General features: G+C 49.3%; 1 protein-coding gene across 2 annotated transcripts; it reads left to right on the top strand.

Annotated features, from left to right (window-relative positions):
• Positions 1 to 2,175: 2,175 nt before the first annotated feature.
• Positions 2,176 to 7,647, top strand: LOC147528255 (cytochrome P450 2C19-like). 2 transcript variants are annotated; one of them, XM_086616914.1, is made up of 9 exons: positions 2,176 to 2,355; positions 2,697 to 2,859; positions 3,336 to 3,485; positions 3,778 to 3,938; positions 4,331 to 4,507; positions 5,011 to 5,152; positions 5,577 to 5,764; positions 6,619 to 6,760; positions 7,466 to 7,647. In XM_086616914.1, the coding sequence occupies exons 1-9, from the start codon at positions 2,176 to 2,178 to the stop codon at positions 7,645 to 7,647; spliced, it is 1,485 nt and encodes a 494-aa protein (XP_086473040.1). The 2 variants fall into 2 exon arrangements, with proteins under 2 accessions (XP_086473040.1, XP_086473041.1); XM_086616915.1 differs by lacking the exon at positions 4,331 to 4,507.
• Positions 7,648 to 10,347: the final 2,700 nt, after the last annotated feature.

Below are 10,347 nucleotides of genomic sequence, written 5' to 3'. Positions count from 1 at the left end.
TCTTCCCCATCCCCTAGGGGTGGGGGAGGGTGAGTGAGCGGCTGTGTGGCGTATAGTTGCTGGCCGGCCTAAACCACGACACTGGAGAAGAGGGGATTTCAGCCTGGCCTTCCTGGACTTCCACATGGATGGAGAGGAAAGACCACCTTGCCTACTCTTAGCGTCTGCAAACAGACGCGTGTATTCAGAAAAGCCTTGGACAATACTGTGACATGAAAAGGCCCGTGGCTTCCCATAGGGATAGGTCTGAGTGACCAGTCTTGTGGGTTTTTCTACCTTATATATCCCCAGTGTGTCTGCCAGGGTGGTGGGTATATTTCGAATATAATGATTCTATCCTGATAAAAATGAGAAATCTTGAAAATATTCCTAGTTCCCGGGCTTTTGCACAAAGTATGTCGCTAAGTGTGAAGCAGAGCTGATAGGTCAGCTCTTGCCCCAGGAACAAGGGAAGTTTATGGGGAAGGTGGCAAGGTCATGAACTCGCAGCAGAGACACCTCATGTGGCAATGCAAACTCCCATGAACTCCACTTTCACAAATTGGAAGTCCCTAGAGCTACATGAACTTCCAAAAACTGCCCTGAAAACATCTGAGCTGATGCAGGAGTTTAGGCCAGCAGATCAGCAAGTAGCCCAGCCCTGTTGTCAATTCAGTTTTTCCACCCAAGTATCAAGGATGGGTCTTTAAGAAGTGAAATGAGATTTAAAAAAGACAACCAGCAAATTATTGCATCTTTGTAAGAGAGCGAGGATGACTTAGGAACTCATAGGGAAGCTACAGAAACTTTTGCAAGGGATGGAGACCTTCACTGGAACCTCTGAGCAAAGGGAAAACTCACATTAACACACTGCTGCACAGCAAACCCAGCACACTCCAACCAAGCACCCGGTTCACCAAGGCCCCTCGCTAATTCCCACCAAGTCCCACATCCCCTATTGTTTCAACACCTTCTGCTCAGCTGGAGGAGATCTGTCTGCCTGCAAGAGTGTCACAGCTCAGGAGAAACAGAGGGATATGGCCAGACTGAGCAAGCCCAGCACAGCCCTGAGGGTCCTTTCTACCTGCCATTGCCACTCCTGTTAGGACCTCACAGGTACGCAGCCCCTGGAGTATTCTTGGGCAGGAAGCCTCCAGCTCTTTTTGAAATCCTCCCAAAACACCAGACATGCTCTGCAGCCTCCCAGAGCACATCTGGCCTCTCCAGGGAAGCGGTTCCTCATATCCGCGTCAGATGTCAACAAAACAGTAACTCGTGCATACCAGCTTCCAGCAGTAGGTTGGGTGGGTTTCTTTGGTCATTGGAAGTGCAAGGACTAGTTGCCAGGTTGCACTACCCTATACCCAGGCTCTCACAAATGCAGATGTGTCTCAATGTGGAAAGCCATTCCCCAGAGACCTTCTGAAGTTGTTGATTTCTCTCTTCTCTACCTGCTTCTCTCACTCTTTCTCTCCTCTAGGACACGTTGAAGAGGTCAGAGTCCCAAGGTCTAGTCTCTTTTTCTTTTGTCTTTATCTTATTTCTCCCAGCAAGTCCTTTCTTGTCTACTGTGAGTCTGGAGACCTTTCTGCGCTTGCTAGATGGATATTTTATACTTTCCTCTCTTGTGAGGCCAGACAGCACTAGGGAGAGAGACTGAGGCAATTGCTGTGCACTGAGGAGAGCATGTCAATACGTTCTTTGGCACATCACATGCAGCATGAACTCCACTGATAACGTCAGGAAGACTTCAGGAACAAGCAAGGATGGCTGTACCCCACTGAGAGCTTGTACAATCAATAGTAAATAGCAGAAAATCCAAATGGCACTGAAGGACTTGGAAGATGCTCTTGTGACAGTGAATTTCTGGGAGCGCCTCAGTAGAAGAGTGTGACCCTAGTGTGATCTCTTTAACAATCAACTTCAAGTAAAACAAAAGCAGTTTTATGAGCACATTATACATTTCCTAAACTCTGTTGGCCTCTGCAGTTGTTTGAGATAAGGCGTGTCTTCAATGAGCAATTAATACAGTTTCATAACACAGGGCAGTCTAACAAATGATTGACTAGGAACATTGACTAACTCAGCCCCGTGATCCAAAACCCGCTGTTGAGCTAACATAGCTAACATAGACCTTCACTATATAAACTCGGGCTCTGGCAGACAGACTCACTCCCTCCTGAGCCGCAGAAGCAAATGGAGCTCCTGGGAGCTGCCACTGTTGTCCTCCTGGTTTGCATTGCTTGCCTGTTCTCCTTCGCAGCATGGAGAGGGAGGTCTGGAAAGGGGAAGATGCCTCCAGGACCAGCTCCCCTTCCAATTCTGGGTAACGTGCTGCAGGTGAAACCAAAGAACTTGGCCAAAACCCTCCAGAAGGTAAGGCCACTTTTTCTTCTCTCTTGCTTTCTTCTGTGGGTGAAAAATGTGTGGGACCTGTGCATGGGGACCTCCTGTGGCCATGGCTTGATAAGTGGCAGTCCCAGCGGAGCAGAAAAGCCATGGGGATCTCAGCTGTTCTCTACTACTGCCGTTGCCATTGTCGTTCAGGGTCTGATAGATGGGAACCCTCTCCACACCCACATTTATCATAAAAGGACCAAATCTTGATGTTGTGGGTCTCTGAGGCTGCACTGGCTGCAGTGGGATGCAGCAGCAAAGCTGCTTTCCAACTCGTCCCTTTCGGCTCCACAGCCATGTTCTCTCTTGCATCTTGACAGCTCAGTGAAGAGTATGGATCAGTGTTCACAGTGCACCTGGGCACTGACCCAGTGGTAGTGCTGCATGGACACGATGTGGTGAAAGAAGCCTTGGTTGTTCGCGCGGATGAGTTTGCTGCCAGAGGACACATGCCCATAGGAGACAGGGCTAACAATGGATTAGGTACGTTTGCTGACCGAGCTCCTTCTGAGGAGAAGGGAAGGGCGGGGGGTGCGTTTGGCAGATTAGGGCTGGAGTGTACTGTGCATGAGGGAAGACTGCGTGGAGTGGGTGGGCCCCATTGCGAGTAATGGCTGGCTTCCACCACCCAAAGAGGGTAGCAGAGAAATGGAGCTGGATTGATCTCAGCAATGGGCAGGGCAAGGGCAAGCAGCAACTGTCACCAGCTGCAGCGAGGGAAATAGCTGCAATATGAGTGAAGAATTGTTCACAAGGAGGTTGGGTATGTGGTGGAGAAGGCTAAAAGTAGGTGGTTGGACTATAGGACCTCCAGAGATTGCCTCCTCCAAACCACAGCACTCTATGACAGTACCAGGTCAACAGTCTGCCAGGGACAAGATTCATTGTCACCGTGAGCCTCTTCATCTCACACTCAGCACGTCCATGTCAGGTCTTCCCTCTTCCTCCTACCTCTGCAGGGATTATTTTTAGCAACAACAAGGAGTGGTTAGAAGTCCGGCGGTTTGCTCTCAGCACTCTGCGCAACTTTGGAATGGGGAAGAGGAGCATTGAAGAGAGGATCCAGGAGGAAACTGACTACTTGCTGGAAGAGATCAACAAAACAAAGGGTATGGTCCATTAATATAACTTATGTTTGCAAAAAAAAGACAGTCCATCCATGTCTTTAGCACAGAATCAAAGTTCCCATGTGTTTGTTCCATGCACCAGCTACCCCTCATTACAAAGTAGTAAATAATTCCATGATCACCAACTGTTCGTTTTGGAGGACCCTTCTGTGCCGCTCAGAGACCATGATATGATACTTCCCTTAACGACCAGAGCTCAGGTTACCCACAGTAGCTATAAGTAGCCATAGTTTTGGGACTTTTTTAATGGTTTGTAACTTTTCTGAAATCACAGGAACACCTTTTGACCCAACCTTCATGCTGAGCTGTGCTGTCTCCAATGTCGTATGCTCCATCGTCTTTGGAAAACGGTATGACTATAAAGACAAGAATTTCCTGGCTCTGATGAATAACATGAACAACATCTTTGAGATGATGAGCTCCATCTGGGGACAGGTACATCCAGTAGCTGTTTCACAGTGCCAGCATTCTCCCAGGGGAGTAGGAGGCCTCCCTCCCAATGAAGTCCAATTTCAGTCTTCTAACTAGGACCCCATCAATGCTCTGCTGCACAGCAATTCATTGGAGAGCAAGAAGCACCCTCATCAATGGAGCTGGCTTTGCCAGCTAAGTGCAGTTCCCCCTAACCCTGAACACCCTTCTCCATTCTCCATCTCTAAGGTTCCTACTTCTACTAAGCAAACCCCTACTGTCCTGTCAGACTGTCCAGCCTCATAACCCTTCTGCTTGGCTCAGTTGAGAGGGATGTGGCCTTCCTAGGCTTTTTGCTAATGACAAAGAAAGGGGCAATGGTCATGCTAGGGACCTTCCTGTTTCCTTCCTTCCAGCTCTACCAGATGTTCCCAAATATCCTGGTTTACTTCCCTGGCCCACACAACAGAATATTCAAGGAATTTGATGCTCTAAAAGCCTTTGTGGCAGAGGAAGTGAAGGTGCACCAACGTTACCTAGATCCCAGCTCCCCTCAGGATTTCATCGACTGCTTCCTCAGCAAAATGCAGGAGGTAAGGAGAAGGCATACAGCCCCAGCTCATCCCCAAACACACCTACGCTGAGCCCCTTTCCTCTCCTAAGCAACACAGACAGTGGGATGACCCCTTCCCAGGCAGCTGGGCTGTGCAGTGGGAAGACACCAACAAGACCTCAGATATTGCCTGCGCTAGAGCTCAGAGCTCTGGCTCTGCACACTCACCAGCCACCACCTGCAGCTGCTTGGACAGCAAGACCTTTGTCTGCTCTCACTGAAACACAGGGACATCTGCCATCTGGTCTTGCAGTCCTTTCACTGTAAAGCAGTTGGCACAGCAAGGGCTAACAGGCAGCTACGTACTGTTTGGTGCACAGCTTGAAAGAAGGTTGGTCTGGGGTTGAGCTGACTGCACAAAGTCAGCATTACAATGTCCCAGATGGCAGCAATAGCTCTAAGTGAAAAGGAAGGTCTGGCACGACACAAGAAAGGGCCACTTTTCTCAGCTCAGCCAGAGAAACAGACCAGCCTTTTCCGTAGGAGAAAGAAGATTCCAACTCCAGTTTCCACATGAAGAACCTGATAACCAGCACCTTCGACTTGTTCATTGCCGGAACTGAGACAACTAGCACCACCATAAGATATGGGCTTCTGCTGCTTCTAAAACACCCAAAGATACAAGGTACCAGTCTGCGACCTCCTCCTCTCTAGCTGTTAATCTGGGCTAAGTGCATGTTTCACATCACATCCTCCTCCCATCTTTTCTTCCCTCTCTCCTGCTTTACCCAAATAGGCGAAGTCCTTGCACTGTCCTTTCCCAGGGTGGCCATTACAGATCCTTCAGCTTCACTGGCATCATGATCAGCTGCACCCCCCTCACAGTCAGGGACTTGACTGCGTCCTCATCTTTATCTCCCAGTACTCCTATCTAACCAAGTCACTAGGAGGACATTCTTTGCATGGGCCGCAGTGGAGCTGTGCTCTAGTCAACACCAAAACCAACATCAATGCTCCTGTGATCTATGGTTTCTGGACAGCTGTGGGAAACCTGTTTAGGTAGGTTTGGTTTTATTAACCCATTTTACTCTTTGTGCCTCTCATGACAGAGAAAGTTCAAGAAGAGATCGACCGAGTAGTAGGACGATCGCGAAGACCTTGTGTGGCTGATCGCACCCAGATGCCCTACACAGATGCAGTGGTCCATGAAATCCAGCGCTTCATCTCTCTTGTCCCCCTGAGTCTCCCTCACACTGTCACTAAAGACACCCGCTTCAGAGAGTATGTCATTCCCAAGGTTAGTGGGCAAGCTCTCTTCCCTCAAGTTCAACAACAAGGTGGCAGCACGTTTGCTCTTAGGCTATCACTCACATGCCACAAGCTAGAAATGCTGTGGCCTGACCTCGTCACACAGCCCTTCATGAGGGTTTTACCCTCAGTCTCCTGTAGCTCACTTGCAATCCCTTGTTGCCACTCCATGGGCCAAGACTGGAGTAGTAGTCTCTGGAGTCGTAGTAGCTCTGCCCAACACCTTTGCTCGCTTGCTCTGCAGCCTTACCTATCTGCAGAAACACAGCAGGTTCACAAAAACCCAGAGCAGTGACTCCTCACACAAAACGCAGCAAAGCTGTGAAACTGCCCACCACCATCTAGGAGAGCCTGTGCACATGCTTGGAAGCACAATCAGTTGGTTGTTATTGAGCACAGAAAGCCCCTGAGTCACAAAGCTCTGGAGGCTAAGTTTGCCTCCACAGGAACAAGCAAAACCTGTTTGCTCTCTTCTTGCACACTTCTTGAGGCAGTCACCACTGGCCACTGATGGGCTAGAGCGACCCATGGCCTGGCCTGGCCCGCTGCAGCAATGCTCATTGCTCTTCTGGGTGACTGTGTAGAGCAGAGGAACAGCAGCACAGGGATGGCTGGCGTTTTAATTTACAGCCATCTGCGTAGAATCAAAAGGTGGCATCTGAGAAACTGCTCAGCTTTCAGCAGAGGGCTCTTGTGTCATCACTGCTGCATTATTTATCCCACTGCCCTCATTAAGGGAAGACGGAAGGAAGAGGATCATGGCAGGAGAAATTTGTCAGGCAGTTGCATTAAGTGATCTAACTTGCCTCCCCTTCACGTTCTGTTCTCCTTGTGTTATCTCAGGGCACCACAATCTATCCCATCCTCACTTCTGTCCTCCATGACAGTAAGGAGTTTCCAAACCCAAATGAGTTCAACCCCGGACATTTCTTGAACAAGAACGGCACCTTTAGGAAGAGTGAGTTCTTCATGCCCTTCTCAGCAGGTAAAGCAGAGACTTCCTCTCTCTTCCTCTTTCTGTCGACGAACTCCTCCTCTGGGGACTACCCTACCTTTCCCTATAAACACACACTCTTTCTTCCCAGCGTGGTCCCACTGGTGCTTCCTTGGGGCTCACTGCTTTCCGGATAACTCCTCCCTGCTTCTCGCTTCCCCAGCTGCATCTCCCATCTTGTTTGGGTCTGGTGGCTTCTCAAACCTCCTACGAGGACTTGCCAGTGTAATGACACAAATGGGACCCATTGACACTTTCTAAATACCTGTCACCTTCCTACACAACCACCGAAGTCAGCCTTAACCAACCTGCCTTTCTGCGCTATCTCCACTTTTCCCCAGCACCTCTCAAGTACCTCTCAGGCTACATGCAACCACTCGCCTACCAACAGCCCCAATCCTCTGACTTCTCAACCTTGCTTTACATCACCTTGCTCTCTCTCGTCTTGCCTCCTATGATGCCCCTTCCATGTGTAAGATTTCTCCTGCTCGTGTTCTTCCTTCACACACCCAACAAAACCACCTAGGGTCTTTCTCCAACAAACTCTTCTCTTGCAAATGTCCTTAGTAATCCTGACAGTCATCTCACAGCTGAGGCTGTACCTGGTAAATAAAGATGCACAACACATCTGCTTACTGCAAACTCTGGTCTGCTCGGCAACACCTGTTAAACGCTCTTTGCTGTTTTCACTTCCAGGGAAGCGAATATGCCCTGGAGAAGGCCTGGCACGCATGGAGATATTCTTAGTCATCGCCACCATCTTGCAGAATTTTACCTTGAAGCCTGTTGTTGACCCTCAGGAACTCAGCATAACCCCGATACTGAGTGGGACAGGCAATGTACCTCCTGCCTACCAGCTCCGTGCTTTGCCCCGCTGAAACGCACAAAACCTCTCTCTAAGGTGTCCTGAGCCTGGCTGCTCCTTTACACCTCCCTTGCTAAATCCAACAGCTGGAGCATTGGCCTGCCTTCCCCAGGCCTCTGAGAAGGCAAACCCAACACAGGTGCAGGCACAAAGTAGACACCTTCAAAGCCCTCCAGAACTGCTCAAACAAATCACAGAGAGATCCCAAGAGCAACATGTTTGTTCGGCATGTGTGTATGTTACTGACCCAATAAAGAGAAATCTATGAGGATTTGAGCCGTTATTTTCTTTGGGTTGGGGCAGCACCCACATCTGCCACTTCACTATAGAGTTCATCTGCTGCGACTGTGGCCAGTGTCCTGTGAGAAGAGCTGTCTCTCCTTGGGCAACGGTTCTTCCTGCTTCAGACACTGGACCTACTGCTGCTGCCTGCAAGGAGGCCCTGGCCGGTCATGGTGAGGGAGGGGAAGGGGTTCTTGTGGCCCGGGGGCTATCAGCAGCTCTATCTGCAGTTGCTGGGGCTGCCAATCCTGCTGCCCACTGCCAGACAAAGGACAGCTGCAGCATGCTTCCTGGAGGAGAGCGCTGCTCCAGCTGCCTTCATCCCCTCGGTTGGACCTCTGGCTACTCCTGGGTGCTCCTCTCATTTATTCTGTTCCACAAGCTGGGAGCACCTTCCCAACGACTCTTTTCTGTCCTCCTCCCACCATCTCCTCTAGGACTTCTGCTCTCCCCAAAGCATTTACAGCCACAATCCCACTTGTCAGTGTCACCACTTGGCACTCCCAAGCACTGCTTGGCGGAAAGCGCTGCTCCAGCTGCCTTCATCCCCTCGGTGGGACCTTTGGCTGCTCCTGGGGACTCCTCTCATTTCTTGGATACTCTGTGGCCCAGCCTTTCCACAAGCTGGGAGCACATTCCCTATGACTCCTTTCTGTCCTCCTCCCACCATCTCCTCCAGGCCTCCTGCTCTCCCCAAGGCATTTGCCAGCAAAACCCTGCACATCATTGTTGTCACTTGACAAGCCCAAATGAATCAAGATGAGGCTGCCGAAGAGATCGTTTCTCTGGATGGTGTCTCCTGCCTGAATCATATTCCCACCTCACCTCCCAGCTAAAATGCCAAGGCACAGAGGAGAGAACAGTGAGTGAATGGCCATTGCAGCTAAGGAACAGCTGAGAACTAAGGGAAACTGCCATCACAGGAGCGAAGTGTTGCAGCTGCCGTTGCGTTCTCCTTCCAGTTTTCTTGAGCATAAAACTTCATGTCACTCATGGTCTCAACTCCTTCTGCCCAATGAAGAGCACTTCCCTGTCTTTGCAGGCTGTTGCCAGGCGCTCAGGCACCTGAGTGATAGGGACTCCAACCAATTCTCTGGCTGCTCTTTTCTACCACCAGTATCACCGCAAGGATTTAGATGTTCTTTATTAAAATGAATTAATTTAAATTTAGGAGGACAGCAAAACCATCTCTCCCATAGAGCTTGGGCACTCCAAGGGAATCTCGTTTTCCTTCCACATCTCAGAGGCATCATTGCAAACCAGTTCTTTCCCATGCAAAACCTCTTTGTCTTGTCCTCTGTAGAATTTCATGTCTGCAAAAAGAGAAAAATCACTTGTTCATAAACAGCAACCGTGTCACCCCTGGTGCCCAGAAAAAGGATTGTGTCTGTTATTTCTGGTCCCAGCCACTATTTGGTGCTTTTCTTTCAGCAATTGGTTGGATGGCTTCCATATCCGGATTCCATCACACATGGCTCTTTTCTGGGCTTCTCCATCCTCTTGGGCTTTGGTTGTGTTTAGATGTCTGATATGTGGTGTTTGTCTGGATCTTCATTTACATAGATATTTGTTGTCCCCTGCATCATGGTCATATAAAAGTTCTAGAAGCTAAATATAATTTCTGTGATGGTTGTCACATGGTACTCAGAGACCTCGTGAGTACTGCAGAGAACACAGTATGCAAGAACTCCCCGCTCCCTTTGAAAATGCTGGGCAGTATTTTAAAGAAAATGTCATATTTGCTCACTTCCCACGTTCATCCCTCCTTCTCTCTCCATTTTTCCCCATGTAGGATGTAACTTTAATGCCTGTGTATTCTAAAAGAAGGGCAAACCATTGCTGGCCTCTCATCTGGGATTGCATCAAATGAACAGACACGCAACCAGAAACGGCAGTCAGGTAGGAGCCCCAGGCAAGCACGGGGAGAGAGCTCTCTATTAGCGTAGGGATACCCTTAAAGCCACTCCTGCATTTAGGAACTCACTCAGCAGCATGTGCGCTACATTGAGAATCAGTGAATGGATGACTTACTTCTGGAGGTCTGGGAGGAGATGATTCATATTCATGTTCTTGCTGCCCATTGGGATGTTGATTCATCTGAAGCAACGGACAAAACAGTGGCAATGAGAAAACGTGCTCAGGACCTACTCTGTGAAAAATAACCACACAGGGCACAGTAACAGGGATAATATCCAACATATTCTAAGCTAGATATGCCCAAACTCTTTCATTTGGAACAATCATAGAGTCCACTTGGAGCCTGCCCATGAGAATGACCTTGCAGAGGGGAAACCTCAAAGCCTGAGCCTTGCATTTACTAGAACATCCAAAATTTGTTTGGTCCTTTAACACTGCGGAAAACCCTCACTTCCACATTTACATCCGGGGGGGAAAATGTTAACCAACAACAATTACAGGGAAATCACCTCCC

Source organism: Tauraco erythrolophus, chromosome 9 (assembly GCF_009769465.1).
Source record: "Tauraco erythrolophus isolate bTauEry1 chromosome 9, bTauEry1.pri, whole genome shotgun sequence".
Taxonomy (NCBI): domain Eukaryota; kingdom Metazoa; phylum Chordata; class Aves; order Musophagiformes; family Musophagidae; genus Tauraco; species Tauraco erythrolophus.
The sequence above is the reverse complement of the archived record's forward strand: the minus strand, read 5'-3'. Positions and strand labels throughout refer to the sequence as shown.